General features: G+C 42.4%; 1 protein-coding gene across 41 annotated transcripts in view; it reads left to right on the plus strand.

Annotated features, from left to right (window-relative positions):
- TCF7L2 (transcription factor 7 like 2) overlaps nt 1–18,707 on the plus strand; it is a 178,488-nt gene extending 159,781 nt beyond the window's left edge. For 5 of the 41 annotated variants that reach the window (XM_061372689.1, XM_061372690.1, XM_061372701.1 and 2 more), the window contains 7 exons: nt 2,279–2,419; nt 3,255–3,414; nt 4,135–4,242; nt 8,817–8,865; nt 9,415–9,465; nt 10,665–10,741; nt 16,275–18,707. In XM_061372689.1, coding sequence (XP_061228673.1) covers nt 2,279–2,419; nt 3,255–3,414; nt 4,135–4,242; nt 8,817–8,865; nt 9,415–9,465; nt 10,665–10,741; nt 16,275–16,724 — 1,036 coding nt within the window. In that variant the 3' untranslated portion in view covers nt 16,725–18,707. Of the gene's footprint in view, nt 1–2,278; nt 2,420–3,254; nt 3,415–4,134; nt 4,243–8,816; nt 8,870–9,414; nt 9,466–10,664; nt 10,742–11,304; nt 11,378–12,244; nt 12,274–16,274 lie in introns of those variants that run through there. The other 36 variants (XM_061372691.1, XM_061372693.1, XM_061372703.1 and 33 more) reach the window with 29 other exon arrangements.
- Nucleotides 18,708–27,336: the final 8,629 nt, after the last annotated feature.

The raw sequence follows: 27,336 nt of genomic DNA on the forward strand, positions 1-27,336 counted from the left end.
TTATTCAGATCCATTCTCACACCCTTCTGTCCTTGTGCTGCCACTGTGCTCAGCTGGTATATGCCCACTGCCCTTCCCACTGTGTCCTAATGCCAAACAAGAGCAGCTCTTCCTTCCTGCTCTGTGAAGGTAGGCTTTTCATCTCCATCTTCATCCTTCATTGTGTTGTCACTGGCTCTCATTCAAGTTTGAACCCTAGACAGCCCCAGCAACTAGTCCTCTCTTGATCGATGTGTCTTGCCAAGGGCAGTCAGTCATTTGATAGGATGTGTGTCAAATTGTTATCATTGTACTTACACTACTTTATGTTTATTTTTGCCCATGTTTATAAGTTATTTCTTTTCTAAAAAGCTCTTATTGTCAGGTTTTGTTTGCATTGTAGTGTGGCTGAAGGCCCCATGCACCGTGTGAACAAACTTTCAAGTATGTTCAATCCAAACATGTACACATAAAAATAAAGACAAGGAGAACAGAAAGAAACCAATACAAAGGCCCAGTTTATGTCTTACTGATGGTGAGGCAGTTCTGTGGCAGAAGTGAGACCTCCTTGTAGCCTTGCCAGTCTTCTGTTCGGACCTAACCGCGAATCAGACCATTTCCCCAAATGTGCTTTTCTCTCCCAGCTACTTTTGTCAGAGTGGGGAAGGCATTATGATAATCCACTTGGAGATGTGTGTCTGGGAGTCTTTAGCAGATGTAGGAATGGCCATTTTGCCCATTCTTTTTCCTTGCCATCACACCCTCCTCTTTTCCTTCTCTCCATGCCTTTGTTTGTGAGGAGCTGCACATCTCCACGGTTTGAACAATTTCACATTCTCCCTGTCAGTCCCTGCTCTTCCCACCACTGCCTTCAAAGACAAAATACTTCTGTCTAATGATCCTGAGTACTACCAGCTGATAGACAAAGGTCCTCAGAGCTCATAGTGGACACTACCTCCTGTTCATGAAAGTCCTTCTGTGTCATCTTCTGAATGTAGGGAATGTCTGGGTAGTTGGGGGGGGGGGGGTATTAAACTCAGTAATGGAATTTACAAGATGGGGGAGGGAAAATAAATCCCATTATATTTGTGATACTTGTACACAGTCTAATTGTCCATGGTATATCATTCCATTTAAAATCCTGTTTGATAGAAAAAAATCATTGTATATTGATGGTAGAAGAAATAATTCTTTATTTCATTGTATGTTCCATATTACTGGGGTATTTTATTTGAACTAGTGTAGTTCAAAGTCTGGGATGAGAGTAGGGATTTGCAATGATAAAAACCTTGTTGTTTGCCAGATCACTTTAGTTTTGGAATTTTGGGGAGGTTATTTCGGAGCCAAAATTTTAGGCTGGAGACCTGTTGACTTCAGTGGGGTGTTTTTTTAGGAGAAGGCAGTCAGTCAGAGTGTGCTTGCTTTATTCACTGCAAAACCCTTCTGAGACTGTTAATAAATAATGATAAGAAGTCAATGCTGCTTTTGAGATGGTTGCTCATTTAAGTTAAAAAGTCTGAATGATTGTGCCATGTTTTGTTGTGGCCCCAGCCGAGCAACTAGGTTCATGTAGAAGGATTGCACATCCTTCTGAATCCAGTTGCAGGACTGGGGCCTATCCATGTATGTGACCATAAACCATAGAGCTGACAACATTTTTTCTCCTTAGAAAGGCTGGACTGTTATTTTGCATGAATTTAAACCTTCCTAGGTTACCTAATGGGTCAAAATTGGCTTAATTCCACAATCTTCCCACCTTCTGTTAAAGCAATGTGGCTCACAGATTTATTAGACACTAATATTTTCTTTGGCTCCATCAACAAAACATAGCTAATGAGGCATCTATAAGGACTGTCAAAAATGCATCTAGATTGTGTTGGCAGTAATGTATTATATTGCTGTCAATATGCAATAAAAGATGTCATCCCAAATTCACAGCATGATCCAGAGCTATAAAACTTGATTCTGTGGTTGCCACAGCTGATTTCTTAGCAAAGAAACGGACTGGTGGATTCTGTTGCAGGTAGCTGCAATTCCACTTTCATCCAAGTTCACCCAGTTGAATTTGCCCTTTGTTAAAGATGTTAAAAAGCATGATGTCTCATGTCAGTAATGATAATGAAGGGGAAGATTGGCTTTAATGACGTTAGAAGAGTCATTATGTTTAATTTATTGCTAATTAATGCTGCCAGCTCTCATATGCTTTGTCTAGCTGTCATGTGCTTGTTATATGCCTTTTTTTTTATGTGTGTACACATCCCTCCCCATTCATTCATTTTTATTCTGACGATTTACACAGCTTTCTCTCCTCTAGGTTTCCTCCACACATGGTCCCGCCACACCATAGTTTACACACAACTGGAATCCCTCATCCGGCCATAGTCACACCAACAGTCAAACAGGAATCTTCCCAGAGCGACGTCGGCTCACTCCACAGCTCGTAAGTTGTTGCTTCTTATAGTTTCTTCTTAAAACACTCAAAGCATCACTTCTGTATGTGTAGCTTTTAGAAAAGTTTGGGTTTGTGGGAATATTTTTGCTCTAAAATAGTTTTAAGTTGATTTTTTTCCTCTTCTGTTCTGATTGATTTGAATATGGTTTAACTGCCAAAATGCATCAAAATAATGGTTAACAGCCTTTCAGTGACATAGACCAGTAGTTACTAATTTCACCCATTCAGATGAGGAAATGGAATTTTCTTGATCAAGATTCAAGCTTCTTGACCCGTTTCCCTGTTACTCAGTGCCTGGTTTGAAGCTTTGAGATACCAGATACACAACAGGAGACAATAGAGCATAAATGGCTTGGTCAAAGCTGCAGAGAGCACTGGTATCAAGTTGAGGTTTGAACTGAGGAAAGTTCTGGTCTACCTTTGCCTCTGTTGCTCCTGGTGCGTTGCCTTCTGTTTCGTGGAGGAAGCGGAAAGACAGCATTTGGGCTCCCATTGATGGTGGAATGTAATTATTTCCTCAGCCATCATGCTCAATCACCAGCCCATCTGATGCATCCATTTTCCTTAGTGCCTGTGGCCTTCCAAGGTTCTTGTAGGGGCTGAAAGGTGTTTTGGTGATACTGCATGAACATAAGATGGGCTTTCTTATAATTCTCTTAAAACTGTTCTCATCCAGCAGCCAGGGTGAAGGCTCCAGAGATACTTCTGGTCCTTCTCCTAAGATTTCTGAGGATTAATGCTAGAGATATTGAGGGGATTAATTCTATAAATTCACAAGGTTTCTCACTGTGAGGTTTCTGTCTGTTGTATCTTTACCCTTCAGAAAACATCAGGACTCCAAAAAAGAAGAAGAGAAAAAGAAGCCACACATAAAGAAACCTCTTAATGCATTTATGTTGTATATGAAGGAAATGAGAGCAAAAGTTGTAGCAGAGTGCACATTGAAAGAGAGCGCAGCCATCAACCAAATCCTCGGTCGAAGGGTAGGTAACAAGGGAGAAGCGTAAGCAGGGATCAAAACTCAATAGGATTCACACCTGAATCACTGTGTTTTCCTGATATTTCAGTAATGGATAGGGAAGTTACTAAAGACTTTGGTTTGGGGTGCTTTTGCAGACATTTTATGCTAGTGGGCATCATTCATGGGCAAAAGGGGGAGTTAATAGCTGTGATTTTTCAGTGTTATTTCCATGACCTGTAGATGGAAAAATCTCAGGTTTTTATTTTGTCCTAAACCAGTCAGAATATTAAATGGGCAAGGAAAAAGCTTTTGGGAACAGTACCAGTGTCAGCACCTGTGAGAGGCAGAAGAGAAGAGGGGCTGTCAGTGGGAAAAGGATGGGGAGACCTTCTTTAAATCTGTAGGAGAGCTCTGGCTCAGGACAAATGGTTCAGCTTCTGGAGCCTCTTCCCTGCTCTTTGATTTTGTTTGGTTTTCTTAATTCATGTTTGTCATCAGGAGACAAAGGGGCTGAGTGAGTAAAAGATTAGTTGTGACTTAGTTACCTGGATTTATAATCTGGAGTTAGAAATAGAAGATGAAGGTCAGCATGTCAGATCATCTGGTTTTGTGACTTCTTTTTCATGGAAATCAACTCTAGCTGAATTTATATAAAAATGATGTATTCTGCTGTTAACACACTTAAAGAAAAAAACCCAAACACTTGTGCTTTTTATTTTGTCTTCTTTTTTCTTCCCCTCAGTGGCACGCATTATCCAGAGAAGAACAAGCGAAATACTATGAACTAGCAAGAAAGGAACGACAGCTTCATATGCAGCTGTACCCGGGCTGGTCCGCACGGGATAACTATGTAGGTTCCTATGTAGGGGGAAAGTTTTTTAGTAGTAGAGCTTGTAGAAACGTATGTGTGACCTGCTGAACTACGACCACACACTGCACACATGCACTACTTGGAAAGCATGCCTCAGGATCCCAATCTGGTAACAACAACGAATGCTTCCCTCTGGGATACTAAAACTGTTGGGGATAATTCCCAGCCCTCCACTTGGAAAAAGCTTCCTGGCTGGGACTAGTAAAAGGTTAGAATTGGGGCCTGACAGTAGAGCTCTGTGAAGAAACTCTTGCCTTTGCTTTTACCAGCACCTGGAAATGCTGTTTGGCTTTTATGGCTTTCATGTTTTGGTGAATCAGAATTCCCCTAGTATGACTCCTTTCCTTTCCTCCAAAAAAGACGAATAATTAGTGTCTTGTGCTTCTCTGTGTGAGAGTATAGTGGAAAGTGGAAGAATGACTTACCCTAGCTTCAGAGGAGGGCTGGCAAAACCAAAAGCGTGGCTCATTTGAAAGTCTTACTCTCCAGTGGGGTTAAATGAATTATTCCACGCTCTACTGTTGTTGCCCTGCCTGTGTTTTGGAGTTTGTGATCAGTTCGTGGATTGGGTTTAAGATTGATTCCCCACACTCCTCCTTTCAGAAAGCCTCTTTTGTAGCTAAAAGTGGTAGATTTTTCTGCCTCTTAGAAACATAAGGCCAGTGTTGTAACCACTTACTAGTAGTGTATAACCCCTTCTTCCACGAAGAGTAAGTTGTGCAGCTGTAGTAAGTGTTTGCAATCCTAAACTCATAAATTCTTGACAGATTTGGGAGCTGTGAACCCTCTTTAATAGGCTTATATCAGTATTGTTATAGTTTTCTTAAATAAATAAAAATTACCTGAAACTTTCAAGATCTTTAATTCTGGAATTCACTTTGCTCCCTACCTTCCACGCAGACTTCCTCAAGGTTTGGGGGCCAGCAGCTCCAAGTTTGATGTCAGTTACACATACTGTTTTTGTTGAAATCTGCCTCTTCCATCATCGTCATCATCACTGTTTATTTTACTGTAAATATCCCATTTTGTCATGAATCACAAAAGTATTGTATGTGGCAACATTTACTTCGGTGTGAATCTGGCTTTTACATGTATGGATAGGAAGAAGCCAGTTCAGAGTGTGCAGCAAAGCCTAGAGCATCAGCAGCTCTGTGCTGTTCCACCTTTATAGACGTGGAGAATACACTTGTTCACTTATTTAGCAATATGTACTTACAGACATATTGTCAAATCCTTATGTCCTTTCTTGATCATCTTTTCTTTCCGTTGGGCTCTGCCTCCCTCCTTTGTTTGCCTTTGCAGGTTTAGCTCCTTAAAGAAGGCTTCATTAAGCCCAGTGAGGCACTGCTCCTGCTTAAACACATTTTCCCTTTCTTTTTAGCATAGTCTGTCCTGAGACTTAGACCACAGGCTTGAGGTAGTTCCTTGACACTGAGTAGTATCGTCTTCTTGGGTGTTCAAAAGGGAGGGTAGGCTCAACTGAGTTTTCAGGAATGCTCATTCTGCACAGTGACTCTGCCGCTCACAGATGGGCATGTACAAAGCCTTCAGTGTTTAGGACCTTTTACTTTTGTCCTCACCATGTGAGCACTGAGAAACTCTTTCTTCTCAAGCTAAAAAGGACAAGATGAGAAAGCTGGCGCTTTCCCAGCGGCTTGATGCTGTACCCCCAAGTGACCTTCAGGGGGAACCTTACTGCCTGAGGAGAGCAGGCTACCTTTGCATCACACGGTTGCATCATCCACAGGATTTATTTATGTCTCTTCTCCTGGTCCATTCAGCGATCTCAGAGCTCCCCTCAGCATTTTGTAGGGTCTTGAGCCCTTCACACATCTGGCAGGGGAGCGCCTTTGGACTGCTTGAAGTGGTTAAATTGTTAGGCACATCACATCAGGCTCAAGGATGAGGCCAGCTGTAGCCCATGTCTTCAGAAGCAGGAGCAGTGCATTCCAGAAACACAGCTTTCAGACTGCTCTTAGAGAAGAGGATTCAGGGAATCTCTGATGGTTTGGTTGGTGTCACATTTGCTCTTCCTGAGGTCTAATATAAGATGTTGAGTACTGGACTCCGAAGTGTGTCAGGGTCTAGTCACCTTGCCTGGCACTTGTCTAGCAAATCGGTACCAAAGAACTGTGCAGTCCTGTCAAAACCCATGTTGGTTTGGCTCTTTAGAGGGAGCTGCCAAACAGTTACCCACTATTTACATCCACATTTATTCGCAGCCTAAGAATTTGTGTAGTACCATGACAGAAAGTGTTACAGACCATCTGCTCTAGTGTGAGAAGGACAATCTGAGCTGTCTTCTGCAGAGCACTTGAAAAACTGCTGCCATAGTTCTCATAGTCCGTGTATTAATTTAGATATGTAATCAAATATGTCCTTGTAGCACAGAAATTGAACAAGTAGGCCAGGTGTTTAGGTGATTCTTCTCTGTCTTTCCTTTGTAAAGGGTGTAAAAGGAATTAGTGGGACCTCTGTCAATTCTTTGTTAGGAACATTTTCCAGACCTTGTGTTGAAAAGGAACCAGAAATTTCTGGTCCTTGGCTGACATTCCTGTATATCAGCCATTTTTAACAGATTGCTCCCTAAAGGGGTTATAGCACTTTAATACCTGGCTTGAAGAGTTTGTAAAGGGCAGATGACTCCTGACCTCTCTTCTGGCTGGCCCTTGTGTAAAGAAGTTCTAAGGTCTCCAACTGAAATACTCCTTTAATTCCCAAATGTACTGCAAAGATTAAGCAAAGATTTGCCACAGATGCAGTCTGTTCATTATACAAGTTGCCTCCTTGAGATTAAATAAAAATCAGGTTTATGGTCCTGAGGCAATTGTCTGGTTTTGGTTACACTGTTGTAAAGCTGGAAAAAAATCCCTGACTTTCAGAGTTACTGTCAATCTAAATCAGTATTGATGGAGCAGCATCTGAGCCTCTTGTATCTTTGTTATATGTGGACTTAAGGATAGCATGGTTTCTGTTTTATTCTTGGGGGGTTCTAGGAGTAATGCTTGTCTGGCTTGTCTGCCTGTCATGTTAGACTGACAGCTGCTGTAGCAATTGGCTCAGGGTGACAACTTTCCATAACGGCAAAAATTACCTCAGAGGTGTTGAAGATGATTTCTCAGCAGCATCCGGGCCACAGGATTAAGCTTTTTCCATCACCAGAAGGCTGTTGTGAGCAAGACTCTGCTTGTTGCAGCCTGGACAGCAGGCTGGCAGTTTACAAACCAGGGCAAGCAAGGGGGAAACAAGTACAGAAGCCCCATGCCAGAAAGCTGGCTTTTGGGGAGGAAAAATACAACAACAAATCAGAATCCAGCATTCACATTGGATGTGCCAGGCTGAAGCCCATCTTAACCAGTTAGCTGGAAGCCAGACCAACCTACTGAGAAAAATGTTCTCCATGTGGGAGAACCTCTTGGCTTCCCCACAGATAGGTCCAACCCTTGAAAAGGACCTGAGATTCCTTCTTCTAAGACATGTTTTTCCCCTCTTGACCACCAGGGACTGTTGGTCTGGTGCCCTTTCATCAACATCTGTTACTACTGCATCTTCAAAAGCCAGGATCTCTTGGTGCTGCTCACAGTTGACATTGCTGGCCCAAAAGTCATTGCTTTTAGCATCTGTGGAGCTGTGAAAATGAAATTACTCTGTCCCTTACACTGGCCTTTTGTACTGCTCTGCTAACCCTGTAGCTCAGAGTTTCCTTAGAAAATAGCTTTCCTCTTTCGAGCTCTGCTTGATACTTTATAACTCTTCTCTTGGAAAACAGTGGTTGGGTTTCTGCTGAAGTCAGTCCTGGTTGTCCTCTCCTACACTGCTAGAGGGAAAAGGAGAAAAGGCCTTTCTGCCTCCGGTCAGAGACCCTGACAGACGGCATCATTTTGTGGGGCAGTATTTGGGAAAGGGACACAGTTTAGCAAAATATTGCTGGTTATTTTCTTTGTTATAGAGGAAAATATGGGAAGGGTCTTAGTTATGTCTGGATTTTTTTCTTGTCCTGGCTTTGCTTCCTGTGTTGTCAGTGCACTTAAGAACCTGCAGGTTAGGATTTGCTCATTACTGTGGCTTCCTCCTCTGCTTTAACAGTTGGGTTGGGTGCTGAGGAGCTCCAGGGACTCAATCTGACCTCACTCATGCACTCTTCCCACTTCAGTCTCCCTCTTTCCCCCTCCCTGCCCTGTTACAACATGACCATGAATGATTTTAGAAACTTCAGATCCAGGAGCATACAAGTATCAAATGCTTTTGTCTTTGTGAAGATCCAATCTCAAAAGAAGCATCTTGCAAGTTGTTTTACCCCCTGTTGCTTAGGGGGGCTGAAGCAAGGATGTCTGAAAAGTCAAAGGGTAGGCAACTAGAGTCATCTCCAGGGCACAGCATCCCCTTAGGGCCTCCCGAACCTCCCTGCACTGAGAGCGATCCAGCGCTGCGCTTCAGTGTCCTCCCCATGGAGCTTCTCTCACCAGTCACAGCCCCATCACTTGATGCTGTCTTGCAATGACATTTGTTTTGGGGGTATTTTAATCCTTCTCATTTGTGTATGTTTCCTGCAGGGAAAGAAGAAGAAGAGGAAAAGGGATAAGCAGCCAGGAGAGACCAATGGTAAGTAAAAATAAGTCTTAAATCTCCTGCTTAGTGGAAGTGTGGTAATCCTGGTGTGATGCTCCTAGGTACGGGGGAGGTGGGTACAAGTCTCCTGGCCTCACGGGGAGCTGGTCCCTATACTAGACAGCCTTTTTTTTTTGATGCACTCTTAATTATTTACACGTTATTGCCCTTCTAAAACTAGTACCCAAAGCCACTGCATGTAAGAGCCTCTTGTGACGTTAGCTGAATTCGTACCTAGTAATTGCAAAGCCTGTAACCGTAGAGCCGTAGTTGTAATGCCTATGCCACCGTTGATAAAGTTGTCCGCTTCTTTTGCACATGTGTGTGCGTGTACGTATGTATGTGTTTGATATTAATTTGGGCTGTACCTGTATGTCCTGATGCATGCCTTACAGTGGTAAATCGCACCCATTTTAAATTAAGGAGGTTTGCCGTTCTCTATAGGAAATTAGAAATACTGCATAGGCAATCTCATAGTCAATTTTGAAGAAGCCCTGACTTAGTTTTTTTGAAGCCTTTGTATAATTTGTTCTTTTTTTTCAGAACACAGCGAATGTTTCCTAAATCCTTGCCTTTCACTTCCTCCGATTACAGGTGCTAACGTCATTTTGAGTCATTTAAAATAGTTTATAAACTGCTCTTTTAATTTTTTTTCCTGCCATTATAGATCTTAACATTAAACACGTATGACATTAAGAGAAAATACCATCCACACGTTTCGATAGTATTTATTATCTATTTATTATCTATTTATTATCTATTATATGTTTGATAGTATTTTTTAATTTTGTTTTTTTTTTGTTTTGTAACAATTGCTATTAAAACAGTAATACAGTAAAAATAACGCAAGAGTTGTACTAACTGTGCAAATTGAATATGCAGTATTTCTTTAAAGAGACTGATAAAGAATGGAAGCAAGTCAGTAATGAACCTCCTTAATCTAATGGCATTTTTCATGGCTCCCACTAAGTCTTCTCACATTAGCATGCATATGCATTTTTTTATTATTATTTTAGTTTTGGATTACTTTTTTTTTGTTTTCTTTATTTTATTTTCCTTTCTGCTCAAGCCTTTTCATTGCAATTCACCAGCTGCACTAACTCAGCACCTTGCCATGCTTCACGTTTTATTTTCTGGCTGATACTAACCCGCTCATTCCGCAATCTGCTTATTCTTATCCATTCTTTTCAACACAAATTAATCAAAACAAATAAATTGAATGTTATTCCAAAAGCTGCATTATCCCAGGAGATATAATTTCCTTTTTTTTTTTTCCTTTTTTTTTTTTTTTTCTCTCTTATTTTGTATCTGAGTTGAAGAAAAAAGCATGTTCAGGATCTAACTTCCATACTCAGCTTCTTTTCTTCCTTTTTTCCCCCCTCTCCAAAAAAAAAAAAAAAGAGAATAAAAAAAGAAACCCAACCCAAAGAAATCTTGCCTGAAATATCCTGCTAGACCAGCCACGATGACTTTCCTCTAGCTGCTCTTTTAAAAGGGAAGGAAACAGTCCTTTATAAAGGGATACTGCAGCTTTAATTGCAACAGCTAATCTCAAGAGTTGAATAAAAATGTGATTATCACTTTTTTTTTAACTTTTAAATCAAGTCAATATTTTGCAATTAATAACGAGGACATTGATTTTTATTCCCTTTTTTATTTTTATTTTTCCTTATTTTTATCTTTCTCTTTTTTCTCCCCTTTTCTCTCCTCTTCTCTCTCTCTCTCCCCCCCTCTCCCCTTTTCTTTTTTTTCCTCTCTTTCCTTCTCTGCTCGCTTTTCTTGAACTCATTCAGACCTGAGCGCTCCTAAGAAATGCCGAGCGCGCTTTGGCCTTGATCAACAGAATAACTGGTGCGGCCCCTGCAGGTGTGTATAGTTTTCCCAGACTCGCTATGGCTGATTTGCAGCTGGTTTATTTGGTACTTTCCCCTTTTTTTTCCTGCCTTGTTGCTTTGTAGCTCTGTGTTGTGATATAGAAGACACAAGGGAGTGGGACACTGCCATGAGTTATCGTCTCTGAAAGGGTTTTGCTTCTTTTTTTGTCGTTGTTGGTTGTTTTATTTGCCTTCCTCTTTGCTGCTGCTAGCCAAAAACCCACTGTAAAACAGCATCAGCCTTAAGCCCATATGATCCGTGGCTCAACCACACTCCTGCCCTCCAAGCTTCCACCCGAGAACAGTCCTTCCCAAAGCCCTTGATCACACGGCATTGAGTGCGGTGCCGGCACCGGACTGTGTCGGAGATCTTTGTTTCTGTTTTCTTTTGGCTCATTGTGAAAGTCCTGTTTTCTTTCCTGCCCTTGGTATGAGGGGAGATTACCAAATAAAACTGAGGTGATTGCAAGCTAAACGTAGCTGTAGCTAAGATGACGCAGACCAAATGAGCTCTATCCACCATTGTGTTGTATTTTTTGTGTTTACCTTATGCTAACAGATGCAAATACTCCAAAGAAGTGTCGGGCATTGTTCGGGCTTGACCGACAGAGTTTATGGTGCAAACCATGCAGGTATAATACTACCCACTAGGCCTTTGGGGAAATAAAAGCAATCTGTCCTCTTAGTGCATTTGTGTGATTTTATTTTTTTAATCTTTTTTTCCCCACTCCCCACCTTTCTCTTTCCCACAGCATCAATTCCTAATAATCTTTGATCTTTGGAATTCCTTGCTAATTTAATGCCATTTTCTCTCTTTTCTTTACCAATAACCTCTCCCTGGTGGTAGAACTGGGAACAAGAAAACTTGAAGTCCTTAAAGTTGGCAGTTTTTTTTTGGCTTTTTAATTATTTTTTTTCCAGATTGTCAGCGAAATGAATGTTTAGCTGGACATCTGTGTTTTGTCTTTCATTTGGGTCTATGTCTGCTGCCTCCAAAGGCTTTTTAATAAGGTTCTGGGATCTGCAGCACTAGTATTTTTCTCATGATTACAGATGTAAAAGCCAGTGTTTACAGCTTATATTATACTAATCTTTTTGGTTTTGTTAAATGCAAAATTTAATAGCTACCTGTAGGCTTCTGTGCCTCAGTAAGGTTTACATAGATACCATCTTTTTAAATGATCTGATGTCCTTTTTTTTTCCAATTCCAAAAATCCATTTTTTCCTAAATTTTATCCCAACAAGTGAGCTGTAAACGCCTGAGCTCTAGACAAAACTAATTGCAACTTTAGTAGGACAGTTTCCAGCATTAAAAGGAGATGAAAGACATCAGAGAGCCCAAATTCCGACAGCCCATGTTCTACTGGAGTTTAATTCCATGTATAATTCAGTATGTACTTCTTTCTTGGTGGAGGGATACCGAGTAGTTCTTTTCTCATTCCTTTTTCCTTATATGATCGCATTTGGTTAAATTTGTTGTTTCTTTGTTCTGATACAAGCAGTCTTTGAATTTGGAATATTATGATGGTAGGTATTTCAACCCAAACCACACTCTGTGTGTAGTGATTCCTCTCCCACATTTTCCCCTCTTACTCATGCCAGTCCCATGTGCTCCATCTCATTTAGAATGTAGATCAGACGTCCATCGTATTTTGTGTATGCACGCAGTCTTGTTTGTGCTTAGTGTCGAGGAGAACACGAATTAGGGGTGGTGTTTGTATGTCAAAACACAGATAAGGCACCAGACATGTCTTCAACAGATTGCATATTGTCCCATTAGAGGCATGCTAGTACTGGGTGTTGGTGTTGTAGGCATCAGTATCAGAATGTATGTTAAAAAGTTTTGAAAACAGCAGTTTCTTAAAGCTTAGAGGAAGAAGAATTTCAGTCCAGAAGAGCTAGGTAGCTACTTCCCTGTGTCAGGAGGCTCAGGTCTCATGTTAGCCAAAGTTTCACATCTTGTGTTTAGTTGGGCTTTATTCTGTGGTTAGTTCGCTGCACACTATCAGCAGATATTTGTGTAGTCTAGAGATAGAGCATTTGAAGCATGTCAGGCTCTGTATGCCAAGAACAGAACCGGGGTCACATCATGTTTGTGTTGCTTTATCTTTCCCTAGCTGCTTAAGTAAACAGCACACTTTTAAAACTGCATTTTATCAGCAAGGGGACTTTTTCTCAGTCTGCATAATGCTTAGGTTACATGTGAAGCATAAGCCCTCTCTTAACTTTCACCAGATTTGGTCAGAAATCTTTGCAGCACATCAGATTACTTCAGTGTTGCAGCTGATAGCTTTATGCTTACTGATACAGTCAGCTGTTTTTTGTTTTGTTCTTAAATGCATGTAGACATTTTATCACTAGGTATTATTAAGAGCATTTCTCTCCTAGTTCTGGTCCTAACCATTATAACTTTGCATTTGCTAGCATGGTAGGATTTAGTAGCCCATCTTAGGTAGGTGCTAAAGATGTACAGTTTGCTGATACAGTAGAAACTGAGACATCTTTGCTCACAGCAACTAGATACACCATTGTCATCCTCCGTGGCTTTCACTCATGGCAATTGCAGTGTTACGGGATTCCTGATGTTCTCCTGGGGCTAGTTGCAAGGGCAGCATCAGTGGGGTTGGATCTGTTGCCGTTTGCTTGGCTGAGGTAGCAGTTGATGCTTTCAGAGCAATGCACAAGTGAATAATCCTCACTAGTGCTTGAGGGGGATATGCAGGTTTTTTTATTCCCACTTCTAGGAGAGCAAAACTGAGGCACAAGTAGTTCCTGGGATGTTTACTTATTCCCCTTTGCCAGAGCTACATGGTGTTGCTCACTTCTGGTAAAATTTGGTTTTCAGGGTCTGGGATTCTACCTCTGCCTTCTGTCCCACCTAACCCTAACGCACATTACCACAGATAACATGGTGGAAATAGCACAGGCTGGAGAAATGTCCCCCTCCTTGAGCCGTCCTGATTTAAGCAAATGGCTTTCCAGATTAAAAGTGGCCACACTACTAAAGAGTTTAATATTCCACAGAAGCAGAGGAAGCAATTTGCTTTCTTAATCTCAATCAAAGGAAGACTACTTCAGGTAGCAGACCGGTGGGTATAGTTTTAGAAAGGTTGTTTCAGCTCTGCAGCCAGAAGTCAGGTAGATGAGGTTTAAGCCTGCTTTGCCATGGGAACTCTTCCTTTCAGGCCACAGAATTTTAAATAGTATTAAAAAAAATACCTATTTTGAATTTTTGGCAAACTGGATTCAAACTGCCTCCAGTGAAGAAATTATAACTGCCTTGTAGGTAGAGAACAATCCAGTTGAATGGCTTCTGGACCACCATCAATGCAGCAGGCAGAGAGTGGGTCTCTGCTTGCACATTATTTTAATGTGGGTTTGGGGTGGGAGCCCTGCAGTGAAAACCCACCTTTCCACACAGGTACTGTGGGTGAGCTTTGTGAAGCATCACTGCTCTGCTTTGCCACTAGAGCTGTGCAGACATGACCTGTGGCCCTGGTAGCTTTGGACAGCTGAATCTAGGAAGTGGGGGGGAAAGAGCAGCAGAACTGACCTTAGTCAAGAGCCAGAGGCTTCCCATTATTTGTCAATGGTAGAGGAATTAACAGGTTCTGTTTTGAGCCCACCAAATTAATTTTTTCTGTCTTTTAACGTTGCTCTACTAAAGCATGGTTTACAGCCTTTACTTGCTGTCTTCTATCTTTCTTCCTTTCTTTCATCTTAACATTTAAGTTGCATGGTTGTCTTTTAGTTTTTGGCATGTATTGATCTGCAGGCTAACGTGGTTAAAACTCTAATAGCCCTAACCCCTTACCTTGCCATCTGGAACGTGGAACAGAACCTGAGAGTAGAGCCTGAGTCTCTGGAGAAAGGAATGTCACAGCACTGGTCCCTCACTGAAGGTGGTAGAAAGATGGGGTGCCAGGGTTGCTGTTGCCTTCCTGGCTATGGGAGATGATCTCTTAACTCCAGGATCAAGCTGGTTAGATCTCCCTTGCAGTCAAGAAGCATCTATCCCTATTGCCTAGGCAACAGAACTTGGTTTAACCCAAGTCAAATGAAGTTACCCTGCACAGGGGAGAACATTGACAACCAGCAGTGGAGCTGGGGCACCTATGTGAGTGGGGAATGTCACCCAGCGACATTCAGCTGTTGTGCTATACTTGGGCGCTTCCTTGTATGAAGCTGCTGAGCCTAAGGCAAGGTATCCACTGGAGGGGGAGAGCAGCCTACTCTTCGCACTGGTGGCTCTGTGCAGCTTACCTGAGCATCCAAAGTTTTTGTGGCAGAGCTGCTGTAGACAGACTTTGTGATGCACACTGGGCTGTGTGACAGCGGTTCAGCACTTCCCTTGGGAGGTGTGCTTGTGAATAGGAGGGCTGGAGAGCCATCATTATTAGGGTCAAGGTAGCCACTGAACATTGTTCTGCCAGATGCTGTGGTTGTTTGCCTCATTATTTCTGTCCTGCTGCTAGAATTGTCTTGCATATACTTGGCAAGAGAGATGGTGTGAAACTGTCATCTGTTTTCATTGCTCCTTTACATTATTAAGTGGACAGAGGGAGGAGAAAAGATCTCTGTCGGGTCACTTACTGATTTGAAGATGAGCGGCTCTTGTGAGACTCTCATATTCCCTGGTGTGAAATAAGCTCCATGTTGCTCCTCACCTTTGTACCTGTTGTTGTGCTTTTCACCTACTGAAACTGGGTCCCACGCTGGAGTTACATGGATGGCCTCTCAGAGGAAAATCCCCAAAATGCAGACAAGCAGCTTCCCAAATCTACCACTCTCCCTCAAAAAATAAAACTGAGTCGACTTAAAGCCACAACCTGCAGGCCATACAACCAGTTATTCTTGTTATTTTGGATCATACTCTGTTTATCCTGTCCTTTTCCTGGATTTTTTTCCCTTCTGTTTGCTTTGTTTGTTCGTTTTGTTTTTATTTCCCCTCTCTCTTGTTCTCCCTATTATATATCCCTCCTGTCTGACTCTTGACACTTTTGGATTTGGTGTGGTTCTTAACAGAGAACAGTGAGCAGTAGTTTGCAGCCGTCCTTGCCTCCCAAGGGCAGTGCATCGTAGGAGACAACAGATGACCCAGGTGTAGAGATAGCCCCGTTGAGTTGGACAGCGTTATGGGACACCTTGAGATACCATCAACTATCCAGAGCTTTGATTTTATAAGGATTAAATTACTATCTTTTTTTTTTCCTGGAGTACAATCCAGTTTGTAGATTAGCACAGTGGGCTCCAAACCCATCTTTACCTGCTTTTCTGATGATTAAAATAACTAAGGAGATGAGGCGGCCTGAAGAGGAGGGGGATGAAGAGACAATTGGTGAATCCTTTCCAAATCTGTTAGCCGAGGGGGGGTTTCCAAGTGGGCTCAGTGCTGAGGACACCCCACCAGACCCCCAGGACGGCGCGTGGGGCGGGGGTGCCGCCTGCGCAGAGCCCAGAGTAGCTAATGGACAGCTCTTTGCTGTAGATTACTGTCTCCATCGGCGTCTCTGCCCTTTATTCACAGAGAACTCTCTCCCTGTTTCTAGGAGAAAAAAAAAGTGCGTTCGCTACATACAAGGTGAAGGCAGCTGCGTCAGCCCACCCTCTTCAGATGGAAGCTTACTAGACTCTCCTCCGTCCTCCCCTGCCATGCTCGCCTCCCCTTCCAGAGACTCGAAACCACAGACTGAACAAACGCAACCCCTCTCGCTCTCATTGAAGCCCGACCCGCTGGCGCACTTGGTCATGATGCCGCCGCCATCCTCGCTCGTCCTCACCGAGAGCGCTGCGAGCAAGCCCGGCGCCCTGCCTGCTGCCAGCTGCCCCAATGGGGCCCTGGACCACCCGCCGGCCGCCCTCCCGCCGGCTGCCGCCGCATCCCTAGCACAGCCCTCAACGTCCTCCTTGCATTCCCACAGCTCGCTGGCAGGGACACAGCCCCAGCCGCTCTCCCTCGTAACCAAGTCCTTAGAATAGCTTTAGCCTCGTTAGCCCTTTTGATTTCCTTTTTTTTTGGGGGGGTGGGGGGACGGGACTGAATTCTGTTGGGATTTGGGATTTTTTTTTCCTTTATTCTGTTTTTTTTTTTCTCTTCCTTCTCCTCCTCGTTGTCGTCCGCTGTTCGTCGTCGTCTCTTGGTTTCGTTTTTAATTCGTGCCATGTGGCTACATTAGTTGATGTTTTATCGAGTTCATTGGTCAATATTTGACCCATTCTTATTTCGATTTCTCCTTTTTAAATATGTAGATGAGAAAAGCCTCATGATTCTGCCAAAATTTTTATCAACAGCTGTTTAAAGTCTTTGTAGCGTTTAAAAAATATATATATATACATAATTGTTATGTAGTTCCAATAGCTTAGTTTTAAAGACTGATTTTAAAAATGACAAAAAGAGAAAAAAAAAAAAGAAAAAGAAGCAATTTTGAAGCAGCCCTTGCTGGAGGCATTGGTTCTTTATTATTTGTATTAAATACGAGCTTGCGAACCAATCATTTTACATCTGGTTTTTAAACCTTTAAGGGCACAACGAATGCGGTGCCGCTACTACTTCTTTTTTTTTTTTTCATTGTTCTCCTTCCTCGTGTGAAACAAACCTTTATTGTGATGTTACTTGTTCTTGTTTAAATGTACAGAAACAAAGGGTTAAAGAAAAAAAAAACGTGTTAATATACCTTGTTCCATGGTGTTGTTCTTTTTGGGGGAGGGAACGCTACTCAACACTTAAAAGTATCACAACGCTATTGGACCAGTAGTATTTATTGCTTTAGAAATTGCTTGTTGTATCTGTATGTTGTCCCTTTTTAAATGGGTTTGGTTTTTTTTTTTCCTCTTTGATTTTTCTTGAAACATTGTATAAAGGTTTTTTTTGTTCCATTTTGGTTTTGCCCTTAGTGTAAGCATCTTATATATAACAACTCATTTGTACAAGGTTTTTAAGTTTATATATAAATGTGTATATATATATTTTTTTCTGGGATTTGGGGGTTTTGTTTTTTTTTTTTTTTTTAATTCCTTTTTTGGGGATTTTTTTTTTTTCTCTATGAAACACAATTGCCACCAAACGGACATTTTTGCAGATGCGTTTCGTTCAAGGATCAATAGTCTAAAAGGAAATCAATACAGAATTGCTTTAAAAGCCATCAACACACACACAAAAAAGACTTGAAGATTTAGCAAGGGAATCTTTAGCAACCGCTGTTTGAGAAATAGCAAGGTCCAAGTGTCTCCCGTTCAGAACTGCAGCTGAATCCCCTGCGACATTAGGACTGTAGGCTGTGTGCAAAATTCTGTGCCAAAATTCTCAGTGACTTTCAACTTTTCTCCCAACCAACCTTTTATTATTAATTTCCTTTTTCTTTTTCTTTTTTTTTTTTTAATGCTGTAATTTTTTTGTTCATCCTGTTTTGCTGTGATGTTACATAGGTAGATATGTATGTAGTTTTAATGTCACCTATAACAGACGTGTTTGGTAGCAGATTGTCCGGAAAGCATTTAAAATGAAGAGGTATAAACCCTTAAGGGCCAAAATTCTGTATATTAGATTATTCATAAAAGGAAAATCAGACTGCCACTTTTATGTACACTTACTACATACAGGTAGGTAGCAAACTTAAAAAAAAAAATCCTAGGCATGTTGATGTTGCAAAAAAAAAAAACGCTGTATAAAGCTGAAAAATTGTTCATCTGTTCATTCAGTGCCATTGTAGTTGACATGAAGCGATTGTAAAACTGTCTCAGATTTTTCTCTGGTTTATTAAGATGCTAACTATAACATTTTTTGTGAATACTTTGAATGTTTCCTAACAGTTGTGATGTTACTGTTCCGTTTTATGCTCTTATTCCGATTTTCATTTTTAATGGTTTGGAAGCCATTTTTTGTAATGAATAAATGTTCATGCTGTACAGTATCTGTAGCATGCAGTTCTGGATTAATAAAAGCAACTTAGTATGTGCAGAGAATGACTTGTCAACTCATTTATGCGTTGACTGCTCTTTACTCTGGCCGATAAGATTTACAGCCCAAGCAGAAAACTTCCTTGAAAAGCAATGGTGAAGATCATGGCAAATTGCAGCCAGCTGTCATTGTGAGAAACCCTGTTTCGTTTGGGTTCCCATGCTGCCAGCCTTCTGAATTCGCTTTGCACCAGCCCTCTCCCTGCTCAGCAAGCTTTTGCGTGAGTAGCAGTGGTTGAAACCCCATTTTATTGAAAGCAAATGGCACATGATTTGGCAACAGACAAGTAGCACATGAGCTAAAGCAATGCCGTCCCTCTGTGTGAAGTGATCCTGACTGGGGGATGGAGACCAGGGCTGATGACACCTTTGATTTTAGAACATTTTTGTTCAACCCAGTGATCCCACAACACAGGGCTGATAACTATAGAGGTCACACAGGAGAGCTTAGGTAGCCCTGATTAGTCAGAGTCCTCATGCTGGCCTTTGGGTGTATCTTCTGTATAGATCTGAGTCCACTTACGCATATACTGATGTATTTTTAATGCAGTGAGCCCTTGCACAGCACAGCCTGCTCTTGGTGCTGAGCATCCGGAATCCACCCAATGCCTGCGGATGCTGCAGGATGAGAATGAACATACACACAAGAATATTAAGTAGTTGATTTGTTTGGGTTCTTTAGGGATTTAATCTTCATTATTCCTAGGAATCTCTCACAAGTGTATGTCGCCTTAGCCCCAGTTGCCTTGGAAAATCCTGGCCAGAGTAGTTTCTACAATGGCACCCGAGGGCAAACAAATGTGCAGTTCTTGGAGCTGGCTTGTTCCCTAACATTGTGCCACTTCTCAGGTGGGTAATGCACTTCTCTTCAGCTGGTCTTGATGGACTCTGCAGGACGGGTAAGTATATTTCCTCATATAGGAAAACAGGTGAAGTGAATTTCTTCAGACACCTGAGAATGGGCCATTTTGGGAAGCGCAGCCCCAGTGGCTGAGACTGTGGTGTCCTTCCCTGTGGGCTCTAATAAAACCAAGGCTGGCTGCAAAGAAATTTTCTGTTGCCTGCAGAGGGAATTTGATTTGTAGAGGTGCTGGGAGGTACTGGGTGAAGTACTCAATAATGGTTAAACAGAATATGTAGTACTTCAAACTGATGTTCACTTTGCTTAATGACTAGTTGACAAGCTGGAAGCCTCTTTTTGTTTCAAATGTTAATAAAGGGTTGTATACATACTGTCTCATATTTCCTTCTAGAAGGATTAAGTCACAATGTACATTTTTTACTAGGCCTTGGTCCAAGGCCTGGTGCTGTTTCTGTTGTGATCTGATGCAATGCTCCCCTTGACTTCGGTGGAACATGTCCCCTTGTCACGCGTGACAGCCATGTGGGCAGCATGGGTGGAACAGGGAAAAAGATGTTGCTGTGAAGCCTTTGTGAAAGATGTCAAATCTTGCTGTTGTTGCTGGCCAACAAATGGAAGGTGATGCTCAAATTGCTCTCCTGCTATGTAGGGTTTCTGGGGAATGAATTTTTTTTCCTAGAGCATGGCCATCCATCAGCCAGACATACGTGCTGCATCTCTGCTGGGGGTAGCTGCTCTCTTCTAATGCAAAACACTGCTCCGGGGAGATCTTTGCATGCCATGATTCAAAGGAGACACCATCAAGGTATGCTTCCTACATTCAACAAAATCATGTGTTCTTTGCTCACTGCTTTATTAGCAAGCCTTGAAAGGCAGAATCCAAAAGCACTGCTCATGACAGATTGGTGTTCCTTCCATGTGAGTTCAAAAGATACATGGAGCAGAACTCACGAGCGGTGGGTAACTTGTGCTGGGAAATCTTTTGTTTGTTGTGGAAAACAGCTGTATATTCCTGGGAAAGCAACTGCTTGCATTTCCTGTAGGTTATGCGTTTCCTGTGTCCTTTGGTGGGCTTATGCCTTCAGAGTTTCCTCCGAATTTCCCTTCCTTGGAGGACCTGAGCTGGATCAAGGATCCTGGAAGAAAGTTCCCATTATTTATATGTATTCCCTTTGTGCCCAGAAGTCACAACCAAGGACCTCATTGGTCTAGGTTGTAGTGGAATGCCAACTCTTCCCATGTTGGTGAAAAATAGGGTGAGCAACTGGCTACAGGGGTTTGGCCTCATCACCCCTTTCATCCCCAGATTCACACAAGCAAGGGGAACCTCCAGAGCCAGGGTGATGGCAAACTGGCACTGTCCTTGTGCCACGGGATAGCATGGGGCCCTATGTACAGTTGGTAATTCACTGTAGCCATTGCTTCCATCTGTTTTTATAGGATAAGGCAGGGAAGCAAGTCAATGTATTGCATGTTCAGGAGACATTTATTTTCCATTAGTTTTGTAAATCTCATTTTTCACTTATTGTGTGGAATTTTGAAAAGTTTAAGCAACTGCTGACTCAATAAAGCAGTGCCACATGGTTTTAAGCTTTGCTTAACAGAAAAGAAAGGAAGGGAAAGGCAGGAAAAAAAGAGCAGTCATTTGAGTCCTGTTCATGCCATTAGACCATGAAAAGATGTAAAGACCATTTACAGTAAAATAGTTGCATGGACCACTGCAGCAATTGTGAAAGCAAGCAATAATCATAAAAATGAATGTGTGTGACAGTGCTGTCCCAGCTATATCTGGCATCCACATAGGAGAGCTCTACCACCTATGGCTTTGAGTAAAAATTTTGGATGCTGTTTTGGGAGCGATGCTCCAGCTGGAGACTAAATTCAGTACAGCACCAACACTAAGCTTCAGTAGAGTTTTAAAACTATGAATCTGCTAAGAGACTGTAGCAACTGCTATGTTATAAGACAGGTACTTTGGCATCCATTTAAAATGTGCTTGGAAAACATCTTGAGACTTTAAAGGCAGATCACCTACAAGTGAATGCATATCAACCTCCCATCATTGTCAATAATGTCACCAGCCTGTTTTAAGGACTCTGAGGACAGGAGTCTGCCAACCCCTGGACTGATTTTCTTCAGGGATCAGTCCAAAATATTCACGCACGGCTTGCATCCATGTTCTAGGAGTTGCTCTTCTGCATTTAATGTGGGGTGGGGATGAATTAACCTGGACGTCTACAGCAGTGGAGATCATGAAGTCGTGCTGTCTGTCCATCTGTTTGACTCTCTCTTGACAATTCTTGAATCCTCTGGCATTTTGAACCACATTTGACAGCAGCAAACTCTCTCAGAGATGATAAAGTCCCTCTGAGTTCCAGGGAAATCTCTGCCGGCACTGAGAGGCTTTCCAGATCCGCTGCTGAAGAAAAGGCAGGGAGAGCTCAGCTGTTATCCATTCTCTCTGGCAGCATCCAGATGGCCAATTATCACACATCTACTTCTGGACCAGCATCTGCGCTCTCCTGCCCAGCTGGCAGGCCAAGAAGATTAGGTAGGAGACATGGAGAGCATTGTGGTGTTGGAGGGAACAAGGGATATAGGAGAGAGTTAAGGATATAGGGAAAACTGGAAGCACTGCAGCTGCAGTATGTAATATTATGTAAGATTGCAGTGAGGAAACGAGGGGAGGGGAAGGACGATGGGAAGATAGAGACACATCTGCAGGACACCAGGCCTTGCTAATGGTACTGCTCTGGATAAGTAGACACCATGGTGTTACCAGCTCCTTGTTTCAATCCTTCAACTCAGTTGCTCTTGCTAGTGAGAAGCAGCCCCATTTGGGAGGTACCTGCTGGCAAGGACCCTAGCTGGGCAGGCTGCAATGCCTGGCACTCAGTCGGACAGGTCTACCATGTGGGAAAGGCTCAGGGTTTCCATGTAGCACGGTGAGGACCAGAGCTGGCTGTGCTTAACAAGAAGGGTGGGGTCTTCCAAAACAGAAGAAAAAGAGCTGGTTATCTTATTTGCAAACAAGCCCATCTGTAATAGCTGGTTCCCAGGCATCAGTGAACACCCTGGGTTTAATTTTCCTCAGAAAATACCTCCTTTGCTCCCTTATTTTGTGTTCCCTTTTTGAATATGCTGCTGGGGTATTTTTGGATCTAACTGTATCTTTTAATCTGCTCCCCCCCCCCATCCTTCCTGGGTCCCCGCTGCCTCCCTGCTTGCTCCTCCAAACTTATATAATGGCACATTATACAAAATAGCGAAGCAGGTGGTATTTTTAAAGACAGTGAGTGAGCATTTTTTTGGCCTAAATTTGGAATGAAACAGATGGATTTTAAGACTCTGCTTTTTCTATGAATAGTAACCGTTGTTCTCCGCTGCCTTAAACACCAGTTTCAAGACCACCTCCAGCAACCAATCAGCACTCTGTTATTTAATTATAACTAAATTCTTAGCTCTGTCTGCTGCTGCATGGGCAAGTGGGGGGCACTGGATCAACTTCTGGAGCCAGGCAGCCTTGCCAACAAAAATTTTCCTTTTCCCAGAGGGCTGAGGGGGCCTGGAGTGGGTTCCAAGTTCCTCCTAAACTGGCTGCTCAGTTTGGGCTCCCTGACAGAGGGCTTGAAAAGGGTTATAGAAAGGCAGATAAATGCACTTCTTGTTGCAAGCTTCCCTGACAAGCCAGGCCTCCAGAACAGTGATCTCATTCCTGCCTTATTATTAGTGGTGCCAGATTTTTTCCATTAACAGGTAATTGAGTCGAAACTAAAATAAGCAAAGTTTGTTTTATCCAATGCGTTTTCTTGCTTGCTTGTGAAAGAAAAACACTTTAGAGAGGGGTTTGCTTTTAATGTTCATGGAAATGTATTTACATCTTAGAGGTTCCTCCCTGCTCTAGGGTAATTAACCTGACTGGTCTTTTTGTTATTGTTGTTTTGATTTATAAAGCAAAGACATTGGCGAAGCTTAATTCTTTTTTTTTAATGGTTGAGCCTTATCCTGCTCCTGTTTGTGTGTGTGCATTCACCTTGTGTGATTGACTTCACCCATGGCCCCAAGGGGGGAAGCAGGAGCCCAACAGGAGCAGTGTCGTGCACCACTTTCAGGCTCACAGTGAGCTTTGTCTTCCAGAGGGACACTGCTCTCCTGATTGAGAAGGGAAACAGTGGCTGCTCGTGAAATGTCTTGAAGACCATTCTTTGTTGCTGATCCGTGTGGTTATAAAAGCGGAAGGGACAAGTGAGAGCTTGTGGCTGCCCCATCCATGGCCATGGTTCAGGGCCAGATTGGACAGCACTTGGAGCAACCTGCTCTAGTGGAAGCTGTCCTTGCGAGTGGCAGGGGGTTGGAACTGGATGAGCTTTAAGGTCCCTTCCAACCCAAACCATTCTGAGATTCTAAGTGTAAGATCCTGGCTACACACCCTCAAGAACAGCATGTGAAATGCTGCAAGCCACTGGGGACAAGCAGAGAAGTTACTACCAGTGTGGATGTCTTTCAATTTTCTGAGGCACCTCCCTGATGCCTCTTAAGCTTCTGGTACTGGAGTGCCATGGGGGACTCAGGGCCAACCTACACATCTAGCAGTTAATTCCCTCTAAAATTCATGGGATTGATGCCTGGATAAAGCTCTTTTCTTACCTAGCTTGGGCATCTGAGACAGTTGCTTGTGGCGTCAGCTCTGAACTTACTGCTAGACAAAGCAGGTACCTCCTTGTTTGTATCCTGAAGTAATCAAAACCCACAGAGGCTTTGCACCGTTTCAGCTACTGATTTAACAGGAAACAGTCAACGATGCAGAAGAACAGACAAGTTTTTCATGTTTGTTGCTCTGTTCTTTTGCTTCTGTTTTGGGCTATCCATGGAGGTAAGCGCCTGCACACCTGACCCTTGTGAATGAGGACATGCTCTGCAGCAACGCTGGGACTTCAGAGCTTTGCCCACAAACTGACATCCTCGTACCAATCACATTTTTGTGTGACCTCTTCTCCAGCCCTTGGCAATGGAGCAAAGGGATGGGAGCATTGCAGGAGGGTTGGTAGAGGCAGGAGAGAGGTAGAGCAACAAGGGTCCTGAGAGTGTGCTGTGGGATGGAGACCACATGTCCCCATCATAAGACCCCACAGCAGGGCAGGGAAGTGGGTGGCTGCAGAAGCGCTGAGCGTGGCAGCGGTGCCTGCTGAGTGCTCCCTTATATCCCCTGGGTTCTGAGAGGCCAATTACCAATTCACAGAGCCTGTTTCAGCACAAAAAGGACCTTCAAAGGGTCGGGAGCCTTTCTGGTTTGGTTTTCTGGGTTTTTTTTTAACGCCCTCCTAAAAAAATGCAAGCAGCGAGATATATATTTTAAGGTCAAGTACGTAATTGTTTGTAACAGGTATTTCAAATATTGTCTCTTCCACTGGGCAGGTGTTGCAGGGTTGGGCAGGTATTACTGACTACCCAATGAGAGATGCAAGACACAATAACCCCCATCTGCACTTGAATATGTCCTCTCTAAAGTAGAATTTTAAGGGCTTCTTGTCTTGTTTTGTTTAATTGCACAACCTTTGGGGATTTTTTGGTTGGAGAATGTAGCCAGGTTTCATTTTATGGAAGTCTGATGCTGGCACTTTTGTGGCAGTGAAGCTGTAGGAGAAAGCAGATGGGTGATACAGAGCTGTGGTCCTCTGTCTGGGCTGAGGTGGAGGGTCTGTGTGGGGATGTACTGTGTATACAGGAGCATACCAGAAAATGCCTGTTAATGGCTGAAACAAAACAAGATGTCCAAATTAGATTCCTAGAGGTCTGGGGTATGCATTAACCAAGTCACCTAGTTTTTACCTGGCTCTAAAGTAGCTATAGAAAAGATAGAGTCATGGGGCACACTGGCTTGCACAGCTCTTATGATCTAGAATAAACATGTTCAGCACCTGCACAGCAAAATCAGTATTGCCACAATAGCAGCAGAAGAAATTCCTTCTCCAGTCAGTCATTCAACAAATTTGCTTCTCATTGGATTTTCTGGGGTACTCCTTGTGGTACCAACCATACGTTTTAGTTCCCTGTTTACTGCATGAATTTTGCTAAAGCAGACAAGTGTCTTCTTTTATGAACTTCTCTGCATCAAATAATTTTGATTAGTGAAAAAACATCGAACAAAATATTTAATTTTAAGAGATTATCTCTCTCTTTCCCCACCCTCTTTAAATCTGTAAGTGACTTTTAAGTTAACAGACAACGTTAAGGCGTATGCAATACACAGGTAAGAAAGATTTGCCACCTACAAATGTGTTCACTCATTAAAGCCTTCTGTTTAGCTAGAGGCTACTTGCAGTATGGACAGTACAGACCCCTCTGAACTCTGTCCTTTCTTCAGTCTACTCTGACCTGAATGAATGAGCTGAGGGATGCTACAGCTGCTCTGCCTCCTCCTTCCTTCAGATCCTTTCTGTTTCATTTACGCTTTACACAGTGTTCATCACCGTTGCATCTCAGCACCTCAGGTTCCTTCCAAGAGCTGCCAAGTTTACCTGCTGTTCTGCATTTCATGGGGATGTCACAGTAGCATCAGTTCCACCTTATGTGTTCCTAACCTGACTCAAAAGACCATTTTTGGGTTGAGTTTCACATTTGTGGATTATTTGATATGTTTTTTAACAAAACCACTCATTAGCAGTGAATAGAATGGTAAGACAAACTGCTTCAAATCAGATGAGAATAGCAACATGATTTGGCCTAGTAGAGCAGACCTCGTAGTGTGGAAAAGGACATGATGAGTGGTTTTACAATATCAATTAATATCCTTATAGATCTGGTCAAGACCTTTTTCTTAGGTATTAGCATCTTTTAATTTTGTACTGGTTTGCATCTCTTTTCTGGGACAAAGCACTCAAGATTTCCAATGGCAGCTCATGGCCTTAAGTGTCCGATTTGATAAAGGAAGATGGTTTGCAGCAAGAACTTAATTCCTTTCATTCCATTGAGAAGGAATCTGACTCAAATGTCTCAATTTCAACTCTAAAGCTAAAGCCAAAACAATCAGTAGCTACTACTGAAAAATCTACAGTGATCTTATTTTATTTTAATCCATGAGATACATTTAGCACACTTGGTACTGTATAGAATAACAATATTTTACAGGACTATAAATAATTCTAAATGTTACTTACATTAAAATATGCTCAAGTTTCACTGTTTCAAATAAATTCTTTGGATTTAATCCAACCTAAAAATTGTATTTACTCCAACTTAAATATTTTAGGGGGATTATTTTTTCCCCCTGAATATACCTGTGTTCTTTAGTGGTGATGTTGTTCTGGCTAGTTTTCTTTACTCGAACAGAGGTGACTCCGCAGCACATTTCTTTTGACAAAGCCACACAAAACCAACACGGATCAGTTAACACAGATGACATCTTTAAACTTGAATACATTTTATCACTATAAACGCCACCAGTCAACTTTCGTGTAGGTAGGTTTCCATTGTTAGTTGTCAAAGTCTTCTTGAGTGGATTTCCCACTGTGTCACTTTTGTGTGAGTCAAATCAAGATTATAGGTAACAGAGAAGAAAAGAAAAAGAAGAGAAGGTTAGACCCTCATTTTAGAGTTTAAGGAAAATCTACCAGCAGGTTGCAGTTCGAGTTGGTAATATACATGAAAGGGGGAGTCCAAGCCGTGTCACAGGTATCACTATATTAGGCTTTCAGGAAAAAGCATACAAAACACATATTGTAGTGGTCACACACAGAGCCATAAATTTAGGAACAAGATCTGCCATAGCTTGAA

This window comes from Neopsephotus bourkii, unplaced genomic scaffold (assembly GCF_033783945.1).
Source record: "Neopsephotus bourkii isolate Nb327-2 ecotype Australia unplaced genomic scaffold, CSIRO-AGI_Nbou_v1 NB_1615, whole genome shotgun sequence".
NCBI classification, from domain to species: domain Eukaryota; kingdom Metazoa; phylum Chordata; class Aves; order Psittaciformes; family Psittacidae; genus Neopsephotus; species Neopsephotus bourkii.